Source organism: Pelodiscus sinensis, chromosome 27, assembly GCF_049634645.1.
Source record: "Pelodiscus sinensis isolate JC-2024 chromosome 27, ASM4963464v1, whole genome shotgun sequence".
Taxonomy (NCBI): domain Eukaryota; kingdom Metazoa; phylum Chordata; order Testudines; family Trionychidae; genus Pelodiscus; species Pelodiscus sinensis.
The window spans coordinates 16428805-16452635 of record NC_134737.1 but is presented as its reverse complement, the minus strand read 5'-3'; the positions used below and the strand labels follow the sequence as shown (position 1 = coordinate 16452635).

General features: G+C 48.4%; 1 protein-coding gene across 2 annotated transcripts in view; it reads left to right on the top strand.

Annotated features, from left to right (window-relative positions):
- Positions 1-4615: 4615 nt before the first annotated feature.
- IPO9 (importin 9) overlaps positions 4616-23831 on the top strand; it is a 125051-nt gene continuing 105835 nt past the window's right edge. Inside the window, exon 1 of one of the 2 annotated variants that reach the window (XM_075910553.1) lies at positions 4616-4831. In XM_075910553.1, coding sequence (XP_075766668.1) covers positions 4699-4831 — 133 coding nt within the window. In that variant the 5' untranslated portion in view covers positions 4616-4698. The remainder of the gene's footprint in view (positions 4832-23831) is intronic. The other variant, XM_075910552.1, reaches the window with a different exon arrangement.

The window sequence follows — 23831 nt, the reverse complement described above, 5'->3', positions numbered from 1 at the left end:
TGAGCCGCTGGCTACGTGTTCCCTGAAGCACCTCTCCTGGAAGGTTGCTTTCATTGTGGCCATTACGTCAGCTTGTAGGGTCTCCGAATTGAGGGCGCTCACTATAGACTCGCCCTACCTGCTGTTTTCAGATAATAATGTGAGGCTCCGCCCTCACCCGGCCTTTCTCCCCAAGGTGGTGTCACCGTTCCATTTGTCTCGGGAAATTTACCTCCCAATTTTCTTCCCCAAACCCCATGCCTCCCCCAAGGAGCAGGTGCTCCATTCCCTGGATGCTAGACAAGCGCTAGCGTTCTACATCGATAGGACCAAGCCCTTTCGCAGATCCCAACAGCTGTTCATTGCTTTCAGGGACAGGGTAAAAGGGTTACCTATTTCGACCCATAAGCTGTCAAACTGGGTCGTAGAGTGTATCAGGGAGTGTTATGTACTGGCCGGCAAGACTCCGCCCCGAGTTACAGTGCACTCTACCAGGGCACAGGCATCCTCGGTAGCGTTCAGGGCTCAGATACCAATTACTGAGATTTTCAGGGCGGCCATGGTCGTACCTCCATACCTTTACAGCACACTATGCGCTCACACAACAGGCCAGGGAGGATGCAGGGGTGGGCACTGCAGTCCTCAATTCTGTGGTGTAAATATGTTTGGTTATCACTGTCTCTTCGCACTTGCCTTTTCTATGTTTATCTGGTCGAATAAATTTGTTGGGTTTATTCAACATTTGCATGTTTTTTTGTTGTCTGACTGCTCCGACCCCTCCTCCTTGATGTGGGGTTGGCTTGGAAGTCACCTACTTCAAATGGACATGAGCAATCACTCAAAGAAGAAAAGAACGGTTACTTACCTGTAACTGTTGTTCTTCGAGATGTGTTGCTCATGTCCATTCGACTCCCACCCTACCTCCCCTTCGTCGGAGTGTCCGGCAAGAAGGAACTGAGGTGGGGCAGCGCCGGCAGGGGTACTTATGCTCCGCCATGGAGGCGCCACTCCAGGGGGCACCCTGCTGGCGCTATGGGTACCACTAGGGAAAACGCTCCGGAAGAAGCGGTGCACGCGGTGCGCACCTACTTCGAATGGACATGAGCAACACATCTCGAAGAACAGTAACAGGTAAGTAACCGTTCTTTTCTTCTTCACACAGCGTGTAGTCAACCTGTGGAACCCCTTGCCAGAAGAGGCTGTGAAGGCTAGTACTGTAACAGAGTTTAAAGAAAAGCTAGATAATTTCATGGAGGTTAGGTCCGTAAAAGGCTATTAGCCAGTGGACAGAAATGGTGTCTCTGGCCTCTGTTCGTCAGAGGCTGGAGAAGGATGGCAGGAGACAAATCGGTTGATCATTGTCTTCGGTCTACCCTCTCTGGGGCACCTGGTACTGGCCACTGTTGGCAGACAGGCTACTGGGCTAGATGGACCTTTGGTCTGACCCAGTACGGCCGTTCTTATGTGATGTTCTTATGGCATGGGTGTTTTTTCTTCCCACGTCTGCCAGTGGTGTTTTTTCTCCCTCCAACAAGCTCCACTTCCAGGGGCCTTTTTTCTCCCTTAATGCTCCCGCTACTTGGGAAGGACCTTTTTTTCCTCTCCCCAGCCACATCCCTGTCTACCAGGGACCTTTTTTTCTCTCCCTCCCAACAGTGCTGTGTCCCAGGATAAGGGTGGGGTAAGTGTTTGGGGTATGGGGGCTACTTACTGGTGTGCTGGCAGGCAAGATGGCAGAGGCCTAGCCCTGCTGACCACTCCCTTTTTATTATGCCTTATATAGTTTCTCTGGGATGTCAACTCTTAATTTGATTAATAGCACACACATAGAACAGTAAAAATAAGTAATATATCAACACAGACAGCAAAGGGACAATTGACAACACTGAAATCATAGTAAAAGAACTAAAACATCAGGTGGTTGGCTATGGGTGTTTTAAATGAATGTTTAAGATCCATGCTATGTAAACGAAATAGAGACCATTTATTATGTTTTTAAAGTTTGCCTGGTTTGAAACTTTCACATTGTGCGTGTCACCAACTCAAAGAGTAGAAGCCACAGAGCCCGTTAACACATGGCTTCGGAGTTTTAAGCAGATCCATGCTTCAAAGCGCTTACAGCTAAGGTCTTCCATCGTACACCTAGCATCATATTTAGTGCTTCCTGAGCAAGCTGTACCCTCTATACCAATATTCCAATCATACGTATTATCCCACCAAATCTCTGTGATACCAACTAGGTCATAGTTGCGTTTATTACCACCTTAAGTTCTTTCTGATTATTTCCCATTCTTCTTGCATACTGATTGACTTTGCCCCCCAGTTCTGCCTTGTCCTTCATCTCTGCCCATGATCCCTCCCATTTGTAACCCATCTCCTATGTCTCCATGTTTTTCACTTACCTGTGGGCTTTGCACTTACCTAGTTTAAAGCCTAGTAGGTTTTTCACTTACCTAGTTTAAAGCCTCCTTGCTAGGTTAGCCAGTCTGTATCCAAATACTCTCTCCCTCTTTTTCGAAAGATGAACCCCATCCCTGCTTAACAGTCTTCCTTTTTGGAATAGCATGCCGTGGTGAAGGAAGACAAAGCCCTCCTGGGCCACCATCATCTTCACAGCCAGGCATTCACCTTCAGAATATACCTGTCTCTGCCTGGACCCCTACGTTTGGCAGGAAGGACTGCAGAGAATACCGCCTGTGCTCCAAACTCTTTCACCTGTACTCACAGAGCCCTGTAGTTAATCTTGATCTGCTCAAGGTCACACCTTGCAGTATCATTTGTGCCCACATGGATGAGGAAATAGCATAGGGTAGTGGTCAGCACGCTAGATAATCCTTGACAATCCCTCCATAACATCTCAGATATGGGCCCTAGCAGGTAAGCATACCTTCCAAGATGTCATGTTAGGGTGACAGATGGGCGCCTCTGTCCCCCTCAAAAGGGAGTCTTCAACCACCACTACCGTACGTTTATAACTGCTTTTATCTTTTGAAGGTTTCTGTACAAAATTTTGACTTTTTAACAGAGTGTCAAAGTTAGGAGAGGCAGGAAGGGATCGGAGGGGAAGAATGGTTCTGTAATATCAGCCCTGTTCTTGCTAACTTCTGTTAGCAAACCCTGCTTTTTGCTCACAGCTTAACTTTGCTTTATATTAGCTAACAAAGTACAGATGTGGACAGGCAGAATCATAGAGCTGGAAGAGACCTCAGGAGGTCATCAAGTCCAGCCCCCTGCCCAAAGCAGGACCAATCCCAACTAAATCAACCCAGCCAGGGCTTTCAGCCGAGACTTAAAAACTCTAGGGATAGAGATTCCACCACGCCCCTAGGAAACCCATCCCAGTATTTCACCACTCTCCTAGTGAATAGTTTTCCCTAATATCCAACCCAAACTTCCCGCACTGTAACTTGAGACCATTGCTCCTTGTTCTGCCATCTGTCACTACTGAGAACAGCCTTTCGCCATCCTCTTTGGAACCTTCCTTCAGGAAGTTGAAGGCTGCTATCAAACTCTGCCCCCAGTCTCTTCTGCAGACTAAAGAAACCCAAATCCCTCAGTCTCCCCTCAGAGGTCATGCGCTCCAGCCCCCTAATCCTTGTGGTTGCTCTCTGCTGGACCCTCTCCAGTGTGTCCACATCCTTTCTATAGTGGTATGTCCAGAACTGGATGCAATACTCCAGATATGGCTTCACCAGAGCCAAATAAAGGGGAATAATCACGTCTCAAAAATCTGCTGGCAATGCTCCTCCTAATGCACCCTAATATGCCATTCACCTTCTTGGCTACAAGGACACACTGTTGACTCATGTCCAGCTTCTCATCCACTCTAATCCCCAGGTCTTTTTCTGTAGAACTACTACTTGCTGGTTGGTCCCCAGCCTGTACCAATGCTTGGGATTCTTCAGCCTCTGGTGCAGGACTCTGCACTTGGCCTTGTTGAACCTCATCAGATTTCTTGTGGCTAAATCTTGTAATCTGTCCATGTCACTGTGGACCCTGTCCCTGCCCTCCAGCGTATCTACCTCTCCCCCTAGCTTAGTGTCATCTGCAAACTTGCTGCGGGTGCAATCCATCCCTTCATCCAGGTCATTAATGAAGATGTTGAACAAAACCGGTCCAAGAACCGACCCTTGGGGCACTCCGCTAGAAGCCGACCGCCATCCTGACATCGAGCCGTTGATCACTGCCCGCGGGGCCCAGCAGCCTCGCAACCGTGAGCAACCCCAGCACTGGGGCCGAGCCCCATAGTCGGTTATTTAACCGTTCACTGAACAAGATTTTCCATCCCTCAAGCAGAGGCCTCCCTGTTCCTGTGCAGCCTGCAGGAGGGGCTCGCAGGCCTGGCTCTGGCTGGCCCGGCCTTGGCGGGACTCTCCCGTTGCTCCAGCACGCGGCTTGTCCCTGCAGCTGGCCAGGGCGGGGCCATTGGCAGGTAGGTAACAGCTGCGGGCGCGCTGCATCAGGCACGTGCGCGAGGCGAGCAAAGCGCGGGCTGCACCACGCGCGCGGCCAGTGCACACGGCACCCGCCCCTCTTGCCCTCGCGCGGCCTTGCAGGCGCAGCTCCTCGCCGGGCCGCGGGGGGCGCTGTGCGCGGCTCTTCCCTCGGAGACGCCGCTCTAAGTGTCGGCGCAGGGGCTCGCCTGCCGCGGTTGCGTCACGTGCGTGCGTTTGGCGCGCCGCGGCCGTGCGGTAGCCTGCTGGCGCGAGCGGCGGCGGCATGGCGGGCGCGGGGCCGGTGGCGCAGGGCCTGAAGGAGGCGCTGGTGGAGACGCTGACCGGCATCCTGTGCCCGGTGCAGGGCGTGCGCGCGGCCGCCGAGGAGCAGGTGAAGGTGCTGGAGGTGACGGAGGGTGAGTGCGGGGCCGGGCCCTTCCTGCATCCCCGGCCCGGCCGCTGGCGGCGCCGCACGGGCCCCGTCTCGGGCTCCCTGCGCCGGCTTCCCCGGCCGCCGCCCGTCGCTCTTCGGGCCGCGCCGGGAGCCCCCGTTTCGCCCGGGCGGCTCCTAGTGGCGGGTGCGCCCATCCCCCGGGTGGGCGGGGCCCTAGCGCCGGGCGCCCCCGTCTGTGAGGGGGGGGGGTGCCGAGCGCCTCTTTTCTGTGAGAACCGGGGCCAGCTGCTGCTTTTCCCTTCCAAGCTCCGCTGTTGGGAAGAGCTCGTTTATTCCCCGCAATCCCATCTGCAAGAGCGTGTATCCCTTTCAGTAGTGAAGCAAACGGTCAGTTGACTCGAAGTATTAATGTAAGAAGCGATATTAAAATATCTAAGTGTACAATGGTGACTAAACAAAGTCTTTAATATTTAACTGGTCTAATGAAGGACCACTCAAGGTTCTGCATGCTGAGAGAGGTGGTCAGGAAGAAAACTAAGCAAACAGCGAGGTGAGATAGTGATAGAAATGTGGCCGTGTTAGTCTGGTGTAGCTAAAACAAAATACAGGACAATGTAGCACTTTAAAGACTAACAAGATGGTTTATTAGATGATGAGCTTTCGTGGGCCAGACCCACTTCCTCAGAGGAAGTGGGTCTGGCCCACGAAAGCTCATCATCTAATAAACCATCTTGTTAGTCTTTAAAGTGCTACATAGTCTTGTATTTTGTTTCAGCTAGGTGAGAGAGAGACTCGCAAAGCTAGGTGGCTGGTCGTCAAACTAGCAAATGAATTTTTATTTTAATGTTGATAAATGCAGAGTAATGCGTATTGGAAAACAGTTGTGAGTTATAGTTGGGATTGATGGGGACAAAATCTTGGATAGTTTTGGATTGTGGTTAGTGTTCTGAAAATATCCATTTAATGGGCAGCAGCAAACAGAATGTCAGGAATCACTAAGAAAGGGATAGAGAATATCTTATTGCTGTTATATAAATCGATGGTACTCCCACATTTGGAATGGTTGCCTCATTTCAAAAAATATTGTGGCATTGGAGAAAATTCAGAAAAGGGCAACAAAAAATTAAGAGTTTAGAATGGCTGCCATATGAGGAGAGATTTAAAAGAATGGGAATTTTTTAGCTAAGAAAAGAGGAGATGGGAGTATGATAGAAGTCTATATAATCATAACTGGTGTGGGGAAAGTCACATTTCTTTATGTATTTACTCCTTCCCATAACATGATAACTAGGGAGTCACCAAATGAAATAATAAGTAGCGAGTTTAAAACAAAAAGAAGTATATCTCCACACAACACAAAGTCAACCTATGGAACTCCTTGCCTGTTGTGATGATCAGGACATTAACAGGTTTTTTCCCCAGATCACACTTAGACCCAAGTGGAACACAGCAGGTCACAATTTAACAGCATATATCATCCTTCCTTCCAGCATCAGGGCATTCAGAGTCCAGGCCTCCTCAGTATACCTGAGAACAATTCCTGTGTCAGGGCAGTAGCTTGGAGCTTAGTAGGGATGTAAAATCCTGTTTTAGTTAACTGGTTAAACATAATGTTTAACCAGTTAACCGATTAATTGGGGAAGGGGAGAATGGTGGACTCTGTGGGGCTGTAGCAGCCTGTGCCCATGGCAGTTGGAGGGGGTGGGAAAGGATGCTCCAGACCCTGCCACTTAATCATTCACTTCCATAGAGCTTAGCCAATACCTCTGCCAAGCTTTGTGCCTTAACTTTGGTGTGTAGATCAGATGCTGAATCTGAGATCTGTTCTTCAATCCTTATTTAGCATGGTGTAGCTAGGTAGAATTCCTCAGACCTTTGTGTTAATCTGTAAATTGCTTAATAGTCATCATAGGGATGTGTTCTGCCAAAGACTCAATGGTGAAAAATGGTTACCTACTTTCCAGTAATATTAGTTCACAGTATTTTGTCTATATGGATCCCAGCGTGCAACCTCTATTGCTACTTTTTCAGAGCTGAGATGGGCTGGGATTTTGAATTGAACCGTATCTGTACTAAGATCAACCTCACTTTGTTGCTTAGGGCTGTGAAAAATTTAATGCCATGCACAATATAGTCAGCTTGATTTAACCCACAACGTAGATGTGGCTAGGGTAACAAGAATTATTTTGTTGACCTACCACCTCTTGGAGAGGTGAGCTATCTTCACTGTTAGAAAAACCCCTGCTGTCAGTGTAGGAATTGTCTATTCCAGGGGTCAGCAACCTACAGCATATGTTCCATAAGGGGCATGCAGGCTGGAGCTCGGCTTTACTGCTCCTTCCCCACACAGCCACTGTAGCATACCCTCTTCCCTGTAGCAGATTAGGTTGCGGTGGAATGAGGCAGCATTGGGGCTCTTCAGCAGCGCCGCTGGGGCTGGCGCAGGATTGCGTGGCTGCAGCAGCATCTCTGGCCTCCGACTGCCCCGGAGGCGCCACTGCCATGGCCATATGGTCCTGAGCCAGTCCCGGAGGCTCTTCTGCTGTGGACATGTGGTCCTGGGCTGGCTCAGCAGGGCTGGGGAGCAGCTATATGCCCCCACCTCCCAGAACTCCAAGCCGGAGTGTGTCTTCACCATGGCACTGAAGCAGATACAGAAAGTGAGTGTGGCTCTGCCAGAGGATCTGGGCCTAGGGCATGCTGTAGGGAGCCCAAGCAGTCAAATTCTGGGGTGGGAGCACAGCCGAGGGGAGGGGAACGATAGCTCAGTGGGGGGAGGGATAGCTCAGTGATTTGAGCATTGACCTGCTAAACCTAGGGTTGTGAGTTCAATCCTTGCAGAGGCCATTTAGGAATTTGGGGCAAAAATTCATCAGGGATGGTACTTGGTCCTGCTGTGAAGGCAGGGGACTGGACTCAATGACCTTGCAAGGTCCCTTCCAGTTCTAGGAGATAGGCAATCTCCATTATTATTATTATTATATTAACGATGTGAGGGTTGTTTTGAGGGAAAGAGCTGTATGGGAGGAGAGCTGGGGAGGGGGGAGGAGAGTCCCTTGTAGGGGAAGGGGCTGTATGGCAAGGGGGCTAGTGAAGATCTATTGTAGGAGAAAGGGTTGAGGGGGAGACCAGAACTGCAGGCAAAGGGTTGTATGAGAGGGGAGCTGCGGGGAGAGGGAGGGTTGCACTAGAAGGGAAGCTGATGGCAGGGGTGCGGGAAGATTTAGAGGAAGAAAGGCTGTATGGGCAGCGAGAACTTTGTGATGCCTGTGTCTGAGGATAGCAGTGGTTGTTAAATCTTGACTGTAGTTCTGCTCCTCAGAATAATGGGGCTCTTGTGTCTCTCCTTATACCCGTGGGGATTGTGATGGTTTATTATTACTTCTGGGAGACTGTTCTTTGTTCCTTTTCCCCCATGGAAATGGAATGTCAGTCTGTGAATTGGAGGAGCATTACCTGTAGCATTGGTGCTTTGCAGCTACATAAATGTCTGGATAAGGTTTTTAACCTTGTGTGAACACTAACTTTCACAAGGCCCAAGTAAGGTGGGCCAGTTCTGAATTTCAGGCCTCCCTGTCCCTTCCCTTCACCCTGTGAGACTGGAGCAACAGAGGAGTGAGGTGTCTCAGTTGGGGGCCACATCAGTGAGGGTTGTGGTTTTTTGGAAGAATTTTTTTGTTTTTGTTTTTGTTTTTTGTGTTTTTTTTTTTTTTTTTGCTTCTCACTTTTGTGGTCCCAATCTGATTTTTCTGTGGGTCAGTAACCCCCAAACCCAAAAAGTTTCCCAACCCATGCCATAAATAAAGAAAACATTGAAACCTTTTGTGGTGGACATAGTATTTTACTTAGTTTATCAAACTTCATTTTAAATAAACATGACCGAGTTAAAATGCTTAATCTGTTTAATTTAAATTAAACAGTTCTCCCTAGCTGCAGCTGGTTCAGAAAATATGGTCACTGTACCCAGCCTACGCCTGCTCTCTCTCCTCCCTCTACCCTCCGGCACACAGATCCATGAATAATTTAAATCTTGGCATGCCACTTCTGAAAGGGCTTTACAGTGATACAGCTGCATTGCCAGAGCTGTGGTTCTGTAGTGTAGATATACTCTGAATGATGGAACTGATGTGTTTGGTGGTGCTCTGATGTGTTTGGTTACAAGAATATTCAGAATGCAGAAGGGGCTCCAAAAGATACTGCTGGTCAAAAGATTCTAGTCTCACGTGTGCTTCCATGCTTTAACAGTATTCACATGGACAACTCAAAGAGCTAATGTTACTTTACACTAATTAACCATTCTTTTCTAAAAGTTCTTTTAAAACATTGTTTCTTTTTGGAATTCTTTGTGTTCTTAGTTTTACAGACACTTCTCCTTAAGAACACTAACAGCTAATCCTCTGAAAATTGATATGGTTCTTGTAAGACTCATATTATATTGCTTCAAAAAGAGCTGTTGTCAGATAAATGAAACTGTTGCAGCTTAAGGATTTTAAGTATCGGGTAACTGACTAATCGAATAGTTGATGCATTTTTGCATTGACTATTTGATTAGTCGATAGGGTGCCTCCGCCTTTGAAGTATAGCAACAGACCTAGAGCTATTACTACATTTCAAAGGCGAAAGCACCAAAGCCTGGGGTCAGCTGGGGACTCTCCCGCTGACCCTGTGCTGTGCTGCTGCTTTGATGCATTTAGAAGGAGGGTTAGCGCCTGGGGCCAGGAGCTGACCCCACTGTGGCTCCCCTGCTTATCAATTTCATTGACTAATTGATTAGTTGATTGAATTAAATTTAATATCCCTAGTACTGGTTAAGTAGTGGGTGCTAGAGTAGCTCCCTGCCTGCCATGGGCTAGGTAGCTTCAGCTAGGGATGTTGAAATGTGTTTATTTAGGTAAATATGTAGCGTCTGAAAATTTCAGTGGTTACATGTTTTTACATGTTTGCATGGAGCCATTTGGGTGCCCCCTGCTGCCTCTGTGTCAGAGGGCTGTGTATAAGTACATGTTAACTGATGAGCCTAGGCTCATTGGTTAACCATGTACACAAGTACATTTTCACATTCCTAGCTCTAGCCCTGAAGAGGGGTCACCACAGTCAGGGACTTCTCTCATCTGGAGCAGCTTCTGTCCATGGAGGGGCTTGGGCACTGGCAGTAGCCCCAAACCGCATGAGGTGGCTGGGAGCGGGCAGCTGACCCCAGGGTGGGACTGAGAGCGGGAGCCCTGTGGACTGGGGGCTTCTCCAGTCACGCTGGAGCCATCCTTTACCTGGATCCCACTTAATCAATTAACCTGTTAAACATTAGGCCAACAGTTAACATCAGTTAACTGATTAATGAGCATTTTACATCCTTAATTTGAACTCACAGACCACTCATATCTCACCTCTCTCTGCATTGTAAGAAGACTCTACCGTGTGTCTTTTGAGGCAGCCTACACAGTGGAACACTGAAATGAGGCATACCGGTTCCCTCAAGATACACATACTCCAGTTGCCTTTGACTGCATACTTGGATATAGACTCATAGGGCAGGAAGAGACCTCAGGAGGTCATCAAGTCCAGGCCCCTGCCCAAAGCAGGACCAATCCCAACTAAACCCAGCCAGGGCTTTGTCAAGCTGAGATTTGAAAACCTTTAGGGATGGAGATTCCACCACTTCCCTAGGTAACCCATCCCAGCTGCTCTGCCCGGGGCTTCCTGGAATCAGCCGCTGATCTGTTTCAGCAGCGGCTGACTTGGGGACCCCTGGGGCAGAGCAGCTGGGGTCCTGCCGGGTTGGTCCCGCAGCGTCGAGGGGCAGCGCTAGGAGACCAACCCGGCAGCACCCCAGCTGCTCTGCCCCTGCCTTCCCCGATTCAGCTGCTGGTCAGTTTCAGCAGCAGCTGAATGGGGGAAGCCTGTCCGGCTGCCCCAGCACTTCCGGGTTCCTGATGGTGCCGGACCATCAGGAGTGCCGGAGCATTGGATGCCGGACTAATGGAGTTTTACTGTACTTGGTTTTACAATAGCATGGGTTTATATACAGCTTTAATATTAAGAATGTAGGAATACACCTTGCCTACCATTTTTAATAAGCCAGTGAGTTGTTCAATTTCTGTATCCGTACTATTGGGACAGGAAACTTCCCTTGCCACTTCATTTTAAAATTTCAGATGTAGATTTAATTTATTTAGGTTATTGAACTAGTGGGAGACAATTCTTCATCCTAAAACCCAGCAGTTGGCTTCTGTTTTATTTCCCCATCCTGGGGTGAATGCCATCAAAATCCCTCCTCTAGCCACCTCAGTTCAAGCAACTAACATGGATTTATTTGCAGGGGAAGAGGTGGAATCTTGCTTTTATCTTTGCCTGGTTAAAAAGTGGTAATCTTTTATCTGTTTGCTATAACAGTAAATGCTGTGTTACCTGGCACTTTATCAACCATAAAGCTCTATTAACTGGCATTTCTGATATCTCCTAGTACACCTCTTCAGGCTAGTAATCAGGATAACAGGTTGAACCTCTCTAGTCTGCCACCCCGGGGATCAGTGCTAAACCAGAGAATTTGCTGAACCACAGGAGGTCAATGTTGTCTGGAAGCATTACTAACATTTCTTCTGCTTACTGGGCTCTTAGAAGGCATTTACGGGTAAATTAGAGCTAAATAACAGCACAGAACGTCAAGAGCCTGGGCCGGTGGCTATAAGCAAACTTTATGGGACTGTGGAAACTTGCCATCTGGTTAACTAAAGTCATGCTGGTGCACGGATGTTGCTGGACCAGGGAGTGCCTGACTAGAGAGGTTCAATTGGTAGTATACTGCCCAGAAGGCATTCTTTTTATTCAGAGGCAGAAGACAAGCTGATACAAGGGATTTATTTGAAAAAAGCAGTTTCCATGCTGTCTCATAGGGTCATTACAGATTCAGCCCAATTTTCTATGCCTTGTGCATCTATAGTGATAACTGATGTTAACAATGATCTCACTGAGGCACTGCTACATCCTGAAGTGCCTTATGAATCATCAAAGGAAGATTAAATTCTGTTCAGTATAGTTTCATTCCTGAGTGTACTTTGAGCAATCTGGGTCTACACCATGCACCACCCATTGTGCTATAGTGTCATAAGATAATTTCCTATATAGAAAACTTTACCTGTATGTACCTAAGGGCTTCAAGAATCTCTTCAGTGCAGTACTACAAGTTGAACCTCTAAGATCTGTAACTCTCTGGTCTGGCAGCATCACCATGGATATTGCTGGACCAGAGAACCCCTGGGCTGGGCTGGTGTGGTGAGTGTAGCCCTTGGCAGTGCTGGAGGCAGCGGGCCAGGAGCTGGGAGTGCAGTCTTGGCCAGGCTGGCATTGCAGGGGGTGCTGCCCTGGCCTGGGCTGGCGCGGTGGGGAGCGCAGCCTTGGTTGGAGCTGACAGCAGGGAACACAGCCTATCCAGGGCTGGAAGCAGCAGGGCCAGCGCCACGCGGGGTGCAGCCCCAGCCAAGGCTGGAGGCAGTGGACCTGGCTCCTGTTCAGGGCTGGCATGGTGAGGGACTGTCAGCAGCACAGCAGGCAGGAGAGGGAGCACAGCCCCAGCCGAGAGCAGCACTGACAGCCTGGAGGGGAGCCTCAACCTCCCCTGGTCTGGCAAACTCCATGGTTCAGAACTACTGAGGTCCTGAGGGTGCCAGCCCAGGGAGGTCTGACCTGTACTAGTGGATTGGTGAGTTCCTGTACTATTTTATAATTTATTCATTGTATTGTATTTTAATTCTTTGAAAATTGGTATTCCATTGGCAAGTAAACTTGTAGTTAACTGGAATTTTTGAATAGCCAGCACTCCCCATTCCCTCAGGATGCCAGATAACAAAACTTTTATTTTACTTTAAATCTACTTTTCTGTAGTTAATCTTTTTTATATTTTTATCTAAAACATTGTGGTGTTTCAAGTGCAAAAGGAAATTTGCTCGGGAACAAGGGACTGGTACATTCTTCTCTCCATGTTGAGGGAGTGATGGACTAGACAATATAGAATCATAGAATAATAGGACTGGAAGGGACCTCAAGAGGTCATCGAGTCCAGCCCCCCCGCCCTCAAGGCAGGACCAAGCTCCGTCTACACCATCCCTGACAGATGTCTATCTAACCTGTTCTTAAATATCTCCAGAGAGGGAGATTCCACCACCTCCCTTGGCAATTTATTCCAATATTTGACCACCCTGACAGTTAGGAATTTTTTCCTAATGTCCAATCTAAACCTCCCCTGCTGCACTTTAAGCCCATTACTCCTTGCCCTGTCCTCAGAAACCAAGAGGAACAATTTTTCTCCTTCCTCCTTGTGACACCCTTTTAGATATTTGAAAACCGCTATCATGTCCCCCCTTAATCTTCTTTTTTCCAAACTAAACAAGCCCAGTTCATGAAGCCTGGCTTCATAGGTCATGTTCTCTAGACCTTTAATCATTCTTGTCGCTCTTCTCTGTACCCTTTCCAATTTCTCCACATCTTTCTTGAAATGTGGTGCCCAGAACTGGACACAGTACTCCAGCTGAGGCCTAACTAGTGCAGAGTAGAGCGGCAGAATGACTTCACGAGTTTTGCTTACAACACACCTGTTGATACAACCTAGAATCATATTTGCTTTTTTTGCAACAGCATCACACTGTTGACTCATATTCAACTTGTGGTCCACTATAAACCCTAGATCCCTTTCCGCCATGCTCCTTCCTAGACAGTCGCTTCCCATCTTGTATGTATGGAACTGATTGTTCCTTCCTAAGTGGAGCACTTTGCATTTCTCTTTATTAAACCTCATCCTGTTTACCTCTGACCATTTCTCTAACTTGCTAAGGTCATTTTGAATTATGTCCCTATCCTCCAAAGAAGTTGCAACCCCACCCAGTTTGGTATCATCTGCAAACTTAATAAGCGTACTCTCTATCCCAATATCTACATCATTGATGAAGATATTGAACAGTACGGGTCCCAAAACAGACCCTTGAGGAACTCCACTTGTTATCCCTTTCCAGCAGGATTTAGAACCGTTAACAACAACTCTCTGACTACGGTTATCCAACCAATTATGCACCCACCTTATCGTGGCCCTATCTAAGTTATATTTGCCTAGTTTATCAATAAGAATATCATGCGAGACCGTATCAAATGCCTTACTAAAGTCTAGGTATATGACATCCACCGCTTCTCCCTTATCCACAAGGCTCATTATCCTATCAAAGAAAGCTATCAGATTAGTTTGGCATGACTTGTTCTTCACAAACCCATGCTGGCTATTCCCTATCACTTTATTACCTTCCAAGTGTTTGCATATGATTTCCTTAATTACCTGCTCCATTATCTTCCCTGGGACAGACGTTAAACTGACCGGTCTGTAGTTTCCTGGGTTGTTCTTATTCCCCTTTTTATAGATGGGCACAATATTTGCCCTTTTCCAGTCTTCTGGAATCTCCCCTGTCTGCCATGATGTTTCAAAAATCATAGCTAAAGGCTCAGATACCTCCTCTATCAGCTCCTTGAGTATCCTGGGATGCATTTCATCAGGACCTGGTGACTTGCTGAGTCCTACTGGTCAGACTTCTGATGAGTGCAGATGGTACAGCTCTGGGCTTCTCAGCTGGGGACCTAGAGGTATTTTGGCTGAAGACTCTTGTTGGTTTGTGCACTTTTTGGCCAGAGAATTTGTGAACATCGTTGGGTGTCGCCCTTGCCTGTGGATGTTTGTCTGAGGGCAATTATGGAGGTCTTTGCCATTTGTCACAGTGTGAGAGGGAACCCAGTTTGGTAAGTCAGAGGGCTCAGCAGTACCTCAGTTCTAGCTTGCACCCTGGAGGACAGGGGAAAGCCCATCACACTATTTCGAGGGTGGACAATAGGCTTCCTGCGGGCTGGATATGCTTTGTGAAGGCTAGCCTGTGGCAGCCCTGCCAGAAGATTTATTTATCTGAACACCTGCAAGTATGGCCACTTGCAGCTCCTGTTTGCCACCGTTTGTCATTCTTGGACAATGGGAGCTGTGGGAAGTGGTGACCCAGCCCATGCAACTTCCCACAACTCCCATTGGCCAGGAATGACAAACTACAGCCAATGTGAGTTGCAAGCAGCCCTACTTGAAGAAGCTCAGGTAAATAAAGCATCTGGTGGCCTGCCAGGGGCTAACCTTGGTGAACCTTGTCGGTCCTATGGACCACGTATTTGCCCACCCTGCACTATTTATTTATTTTAGAAAACTCATTACTTGTGCCATGACAGCATGTCTTGAACTTCGCTGCAAACTGTGGCCCTGAATAATTTTTATATTTCTTTCCCGTGAGGAGTGTTGGCCTCCTTCACTGGAAGCAGTGGTAACATCTTTACTTGTATGATAAGCTCAGTTCTGGAGAACATGAAGAATTCATTTTCTTTCTCTCTCTCTCTCTCTCATACTTTTTATATAAAAATTAGCATCAATAGGCTGGGGTTGGGGGTTTGCAGAGTTGAAGCAAAAGGAGCCTTGCGGGCAGCATGGTCCACAGCGGCAGGACACGGTGAGCTCCTGCTTGCCCTGCTGGTGTCTTCCTTGATTCTGCGCCTACACTCAGACCTCTCGCTCACCAGCTCAGCCCCCCGTAAGATTGGAGCTCCCCTGCCTGCTTCCTGTGGGGTGAGAGGAGGGCAAAGCCCCAAGCCTCTCTGCTGGATCCAGCTTTCCAGTTCTGCACGCTCCCATTTCCCTTCCCCTTCCTTCAGCCAAAATTGACCTGCCCCCCCAGCCCTGTGGTCAGCAATGCCCCACACCAAGCCTTGTCCCCAATCCAGCAGACAGCCTGGTTCACAGGAGCTGCCTCCTTCCTGCCTGTGGGCCAGCCAGAGCTCTCTTAGCCGGGAAGCCGCCTGCAGGCTTTCTGTAGCCAGGATGAGAGGCGGGGCCGCCCCAGCCTCTTCCCGGCCCTCCCCAACCTGGCAGGGGGGAAAGGAGGGACTGCCGAGGGTGGGGAGATCCAAGCTGCATTGTCCCAGCCCTCCTGGTGGCCATGGGGAGAGCCAGGGCTACTACCCCCAGAAAGAGGGGGGTTGGCAAGCATAGCAAGCAGGGGGCACAGCCCCCTAGTTTCCTTTGTGCTCTGTCTTATTGTGCCATGAGGTGAGAATTTGATCTGTTTTCTGTTGGGGACACTTATATTGCCAAAGTCCTTCATTTAGTTTCTGTCAAGTGGTTTGGCTCGTTAGTGTTGAGGGCCTTCTGGTACTTGAGAATAATGTTCTTGGCAGTCATTTTCCATAGACAGCAATAATTTGAGCTTCAAATTTGTGTTGATAACTAGTGATTGGTGGGGTTGGTAAATGTATTGGCTTTCTTGAGCATGTCAGTTTTTCCTCCCAATTTTTGTTGCAATTTATACAGTTGTATTAGCATTTTTGGATCTTTGCCTTTCATCCAACTCATCTGGGTCTTGTGTCCTCCACTTGGATAACATTTAGCTTGTTCAGTAATAGGTTTGACTTTTTACGTAGGCTTTGCTGTGTCCGTTTGGATAGTCTGGCATTTTGCCTTCTGAATTCTTCAATAAGTGATCCTTCAGAGGAAGGTGAAATATGTTCTTTAGACATCTAACAAGTTTTCCTACTACTTGGCCCAGGTGAAAATTGTTTTGACCACTATATTATTGATCAGTCCTGCTTCGAAGCGTGACATTTGGTTATATTTCTTAGTTTGCATAAATACAAGTAATTAGCAGTCATGAAACTAGTCCCATTAACTTGGAATCAAGAGCAGAAGTTTCTTTCTGGTTCTTATCTGAGATTTTCTGGATCTCTTCCAGTATAGTGTAAACATTGGCCTTCTGCAAAGGAAAGTCCTCAGAGGATCAAGACTCGCTCCTGGGCACGTGGTGTTCACTGAGCCTAACTGATGGAGCCTGCGCTTGGATAAAGGCCAGTTGTGCAGTTTTTTTCTATTAGCTGTGTTTTTGAATCCACAAATACTTTGTAAATGCAAAATCTTCAGGGGGTAGCTGAGTTAGTCTGTACAGAATAAACTTAAAAAACAACAAATAGTCTGGTAGCACTTTAAAGGCTAACAAAACATGTAGATGGAGGTTTAAGGTGTTTTCCGCTAGCCTGAATGGCTCCATAATTCTGCTAAGAACTCCCAGCTTCCTGTGGGTGGGTAGTCCCAGCCCTGCTGAGGATCTCACATACTAAACAGACGTCCCATCAAAGTAGTACAGTACAGTAACAGATTTCCTAAGAGGCATTGATTATTCATGTCCTTCAGACAACAACATAAAATCTGATTAGGTGAAGTAAGGTTGAGGTTGCATACATTTTACCATATCAATCACAACAATTTTATAATCAAAGATTATTAGGTACAGAAATGCAGAGTTAGGGTTAAATTTAAAAGAAATCCAAATATGTGAAGGCCTGAAGATGGGCAGTTAAGGCACCAAAGAATCTCAACTGTTTTGCAGTGATGCCATAGGAGAGAACCTTTAAATGTCAGTTTAATTTACTCTGGGACTACAAATGCTAAAATGCTCTAAGCATAATCATGTGGTTTTTGCACAGTGTTTCTGCAGGGCAGAATTGTTTAACCTATGGTCAAACTTAAAGTGTATCCAAACTCTGACTCCGTATTACTCAGGGACTGGTAATACTTATTTCTAAGATAATTACATTTTTGGAGTTTTTTCTCTTTAAACTATTCATATATACTCTCGACATTAGCACCAGTTTAATAGATTTTGTCTAGAAGTTTTCCTGGTTATTAAATGTATTAAAAGTATCATACAAACAAAAGTCCTAAAGACGGCTGCCATGTGATAGCTCCAGTGAGTGGAAGATATGAAAAATACTGATTTTTATTTTAAAAGCACTGAGCCAGATTTACTGTTATGCTGTGTCGTTGCACAACTGGAACAGTGCAAAGTAGCTGCAAACTGGCAAGTGTAGTTCTTTAAATCAGCTGCAAATTTTTATCTGGGATATGGAATAGCATAGATCACTAGAACTGGAAGGGGCCTCAAGATGTCATTGAGTCCAGGCCCATGCCCTCACGGCAGGACCTACCACCATCTAGCATCCCTGACGGGTGACTGTCTAACCTGCTCTTAAATATCTCCAGTGTTAGAGATTCCACAACCTCCCTCAGCAATTTATTCCAGTGCTTAACCATAACTTTTTTACTTTAAATGGAGGAGGTACCATGTAAACTTGCAGGATATGACGTTCTGGAATTTCTATAATTGAAGATTTAAAATTGGATGTGTCTGAACATTTAGAGCTTGATAAAAGGGTTGGTGAGAGTGGGATGCAGTTGCAATAACTAGGAATTACCAGGTTTGGGGGATGATTGGGGAGTAGAGGGATTCAACAGTGATGTATTTGATATAGGAGTAGGACAAGGGATGTGTCCGCCTGAGAAGGAACCACAGTTTACTAATGTACCTTGCCAAAGAGCTACAGTAATTTGTCAGCAGTCCCCATCAGGTGTGTCCTCTACATCTCTAGCATCTTTTGCCCACCAGTAGCCCTATCAATTAGTGCCTCCTTTTTCTTCCCCATGCTTCCTGCCAACTGCAATCAGCTGTTTCATAGCACTCAGGAAGCTATGTGGGGGAGGAAAGGAGCAAGGGCACAATATGCTTGGAGGAGGAGGTGGAGCCAGGAATTGAGCACTGGAAATTTGTCACATGTAGCCTTGGAGTCTGTTCCTGAGCAAGGAGCCGCATAATAACTTCAGAAGAGCCACAAGTGGCTCCAGAGCCACCGGTTGGCCACCTCTGCTCTAGTAACTGGAGTAAGAGAGGGCTATGTGCAGCAAATTGAACAGTAACAGACTGCAGATACCAGTGCTGATTGTCAGGGCTTGACAAATACACTTGCGCGCGCTCGCCCGTGGCGAGTAGATTTTACCAGCTGGTGAGTGCAGGGGCAGACTGGTCCGGTGGACCTTTGTGATGGGCTGGCCGAAGCCTGCACTATGGGTGGCGCAGCCCCATCTGATCCGCTGGCTGGCGGAGGAGTGGAGCGCCGCTGGGAGGGGGAAGTGTGGCGATTCTTGCCACCGGGCTGCCTGCTGCTGCTCCAGCATGAGGAGGTGGGGCGCGAGCCAGAGGGTGGGACGCCGGCAGATGCCAGGATGCTGGCGTGACGTGGCCCGACCGATTTTTAAGGGCCGTGACTCTGGCCCTTGGAGCTGGGAGCTGGCTGTGGCACGCGGCACAGCCAGGCCCCGCCCTGCTGACTCCAGTCCTGCCACGGCCACAACCCCCTCGCTGTCAAGAGACCGCTCCCTGTTGACCACCTGGCTCGCTCCACCCGCCCCGTGCCCCTTTGTCTCCGTGCTGCCCATTCCCTACACCGCCCCTGCTCCCCTGTACCCCGGACTCCCTGCTCTCCCTCTTCCCTGCAACTCTCTGGCTCTGTGCTGCCCTTGCACCCTGCTCCGCCCAATCCCTGCCCTCCCCTGCTCTGTGCTGCCCATTCCCTGCACTGCCCTAGATCCTGATTCCTCTGTCCCTCCCATTCCCCACATCCCATTCCCCGTGCCTCCACCGCACCCTGCCCCTCCCAGCTCTGTGCTGCCCGTTCCCTGCACTGCCCCTAGACCCCGATCGCTCTACCTGTCCCATTCCCCATGCCTCCACTGCACCCTGCTCCCCCCAATCCCTGCGTTCCTCTGGCTCTGTGCCTCCCGTTCCCTGTGCTACCCCTGTACCCCTCCACTGTTCCCTGCACCCTCTGGCTCTGTGCTGTCCCTGCACCCTGCTCCCCCTGTGGGTCGGGAGTGAGGGGTGCTTGTCCATAGGGAGGGGCTGGACAGGGCAGGGAAAAGGCTGTTGTGACCCAGCAGCGAGTGAAAGGGGGAGTTTACTTGAAGCGCCTTTGCCTTTATGGAAAAAAACTAATGAAAATGCTATTTGCTATTTATAGGGCTAAAATGCCGGGACAAAAATGAAAACAAACCAAAGAAAAAAAAAACCCATTGCAAAGTGCAAACGTGTAAAAGGAAACAACAAAGGGGAGGGGGGCAAAAAATGTTTTGCTTGGGGCAGCAAAAAACCTAGAGCTGGCCCTGAGGGAGGGGAAGGAAGGGGCTTGTGTGGAGGGGAGGGGAGGGGAGGAGAGGAGGTCAGGAGAAGAAGAAGAAAAGGGAAGGCACGAAGGGACGGGTGCAGGAGAGACAAATGCCAGGGGGCCAAGTGCAGACAATGAGGAAAAGGGCAGGAGGGGAGGTGTCAGTGGGAGGGGGGGAACAGGGTGATGCTGGGAGAGGAGAGGGTAAGGACACGGGGGGATTATAGGGGAGAGGGGGAGGTGCTGGGAGAAGGCTTGAAAGAAGGGAGGGCATGAGGAAGGTGAGGGGCAGTGAGGGAAGGGGGAGTCACCAGGAGGGTGCAGGTGCCAGGGGATTCTGGGGGTGAAGCAGAAGGGCAGACACCTGCAGGGGAGGGACCAGCACCAGAGGAGAGAGGCAGGGCAGGTGTGTAGAGGGAGGTGTTAGAAGAGGGGATGAGGAGGGGTAGCTCATATGATCAGAGTGGGGCTACTGGAGGAGTGGGCACGGGGGGAGAGAAGGGCTGGTGGAGGGGGGCAGGTCTCAGGAATGCTGAGGGCAGTGAGAAGGACAGGAGTCAGGATAGCAGAGGAGGGTGAGGGGTTGGGAGGCAGCAGGCACCAGGGGAGCTGATGGAGCAAGGGGAGGAGACATGGCAGCAAAGGGAAAAGGTAGAGGTTTATAAGATATTTATTAACTTTTTATTAGTAATTACTGTTCTTATTCTTATTAGGAATTTATGCCATTAAAAAAACACTTTTTGTGGGGGAGGGTGGCAAGTCCCTTTTTTGCTTGGCGAGTAGGGTTTTCCATAGTTTGTTGAGCCCTGCTGATTGTGCTTCTTCTTCAGAATATTACCAGAGATTCAGTGCACCATGCTTGCAGCTGTTTCTATTGCTTTGCACTTACCTGTGACCCCTGGGCCCACCATGGACAGGGGCTGCTTCAGATGCCCAGAGCATCAACCTAATGAGTGATGTTCACTGGTTAACTGATTAACCTTTCACATCCCTATTTCTGATAGCGCTGATTCTGATTTCAGCCAGTCAGAGCAGCCGGGGGGAAAAGCCAGCCTGGGGGACAGGGAGTGGCGGCGGCAGCACATGGAGCCACTTCTTCCTCCTTCCAGACAGAGCTCATGGATTGGATCCAGCCCTGGCTTGCCTGATTCTGGCTCGCAAGCTTTTAGCGCTCCTTCCCCACAGTGGGGAGCCAGCACTGATGCTCCATTCCCATGGGAAGAGTTGAGGGGTGGGGATGGAGCATCACCACCATCAACCTGATACTAGGGGGGAGAGAACCAAGCCTCAAGTGCCAGATCAGGCCCCTGGCCTAAGTTGTTTTAATGCAGTATCTGCAGCCTTATTGTCCAGTTGTTTATTGACTTAGCGTTATTCATAAACTGCAGTTAAACTTTTTAAATGCTTGTATGCTGTATGCTTGCTATTTACTGGACTGCAGCCCAGGTATGTATTTTCTGAGAAGCATTAAAAAGAAGCAAGGGTTCATCACATGGGTAAAAAGCATAGGGATGTTAAACATTGGTTAAATGAACTGGTTAAATGAACCCCATGACTTCTTATTGGTTGGTCGACTATTCTATAATCCCTGAGGGCGGGGCTGGCAACCAGTGCATTTCAGTCCCACTCCTGAGAAGCCCCCTGCTAAGAATGTTAAGGACTAGTCGACTATTCGATAAGCATTTACTTATTGGATAATCTGTCAACTAGTCAATCTCCCACCCCCCGCCTCTATCAGATAGAGGCAGCAAAGGCGCGGGAAGGGGTACTGCAAAGTGGCAGCGCTGCACAGCTGAGCTGGAGATCATCTGTGCGATGATGCTTCTTTGAAATCACCTCCGGATTGCAAAGGGGCAGCTCGGGCCTCCCCAGCTGATCTCGGGCCTCCCCAGCTGATCTCGGGCTGTGCGCAGCATTTCCCCAGAACCAGGGGTCAGCCCCAGCTGACCATGGGTTCTGGGGAACTGCTGTGCACCGAGGGTCAGCTGGGGAGTCCCCAGCTGATTCTGGGTTCTGCTGAAATGAGACCCCCACTGGCCCTGGGTTCCATGGCTTTGAAATGCACAAGAGCCCTTCTGGGGACTATTGTACATTTCAAAGCAGGCACCCATGTGCAGTTTGGAGTCAGTGGGACTTCCTGTGGCCCCGGGCTGTATGCGGAGTTCTGCATTCCTCCTTTGAAATGCACAACCTGTACATTTCAAGGAGGTCTGCAGAAATACTTGTCGACTATTCGAAATTCCATCAGCTACTCAACTAGTCAATTAACTGCATTTTAACATCCCTGTCCCCTGCCACCTCTGTATCAGAGGCAGCAGCGCAGGGTGCTGAGGGAGCCAGTTTAAAAAGCAGCTCCCCTCACTGACTGGTTGCCTGTTGGTACACGCTGCAGCCCCTGTCCTGGGGAGTGGGGGTGGGGCTGAGCTTCTGGGACCCAGCATGAGCCAGGCTGCATGCCCATCGGGCTCCTAATACACTTTAAATGCAGAGCTGCGGCATGGGTCGGTGCCAGACCCGGTCTTGTCACAAGAGATAGAAATGTAGCCGTGTTAGTCTGGGGTAGCTGAAGCAAAATGCAGGACAATGTAGCACTTTAAAGACTAACAAGTTCAGAGGATTCCCTTTCAAGTGCAGATGTAAAAGGTCTGAACTGTCATTCATGTTAAAATTCGACACTTTACAAAAAGGACTTAACAAACATTTGAACTATCTCACCCATTACCAAGACAGTTTCCCCAATTATCACCTCTAATACCATTAACTCACAAACATCCCACTCTCCCTACCTCTAATATCATCAATTCACAGACACTTACCTTCCTTCCTTCCCCCCCCCACCCCCCGCCCTGCATCCTCCTCCTGTTCTGCAATGTGATTTGTCCTTTTCATATTTGTTCATTTTTTTAATTGTATCCTTTGGTATATATGGTTGTGACTACTTTCTTCCACTATTTGATCTGAGGAAGTGGGTCTGGCCCACGAAAGCTCATCATCTAATAAACCATCTTGTTAGTCTTTAAAGTGCTACATTGTCCTGCATTTTGTCACAAGAGGGCGCTGTTGATCAAGCCATATCACACTACCCATTTGGTTCAGCATTCACAGAACAAAAGAGTCTTTCACAGTATCTTAAACATACCTTTAACAAGTTTTATTGCCCTCAGTTCAGGAGCAGGTTTAAAAGCTCTCTTTATATATGTATATTTAGTACTTAAACAATTAAAACAGCATTAAAAGGCATCACAGGCATTAAAAGCAATATTTAAATGGAATAATTAACAATCTACATCTAATCCTCAACCCAATTTAGCAGCCTAATTCTTAATCCAATTTAACACACTCTCATACACACTCACCCTCTGGGGCTGGCCAGACCCCAGGTAATGTTGGTCAGTTTGGTTGAGGCGGTAGTCTGACGTGCACGTCACCCCAATATGCTGAATCGATGGTTTCCGACTTGTGGGGGAAAATGGTGTGGTATATATCCCCTTGGCAGGGGCCAGTCTGGTGAGATGCCATCCACTGGTTGCACACAGTCCAGGGGGGTGATGTCCGTTAGTGAAACCCCCTTCTTCTCACTGATGTGTCCACGACCAATCCAGAAATATCTCTTTTTTTTTCATTGCTTGCCTCACCACGAGCATGAAATAATGATCTATCCTTGGTAAGATTCTTCCCTTGTTACTTTTTCTTATCTGGCAAATGCTGGAAACGCTATCTCAGCTACATACACAGTTCTTTTATTTCACACAGACTTTTCTTAAATTTGTAAACAAGTCCATAATCCTCTGGGGTTTTTGCCCGGACCAAACAAGTCCATAATCCTCCAGGGCTTTTGCCTGGACTTCAGCATAGCCTTTCTGCAGCTCATTTACTGTAGTTTCACTCATCCTAACCATTCACACTACCCATGATTCCTGACAGTCTCAGCCAGGACTTAGCTGGGCTGTTGGCCAGCTGGCTAAAAAAATGTA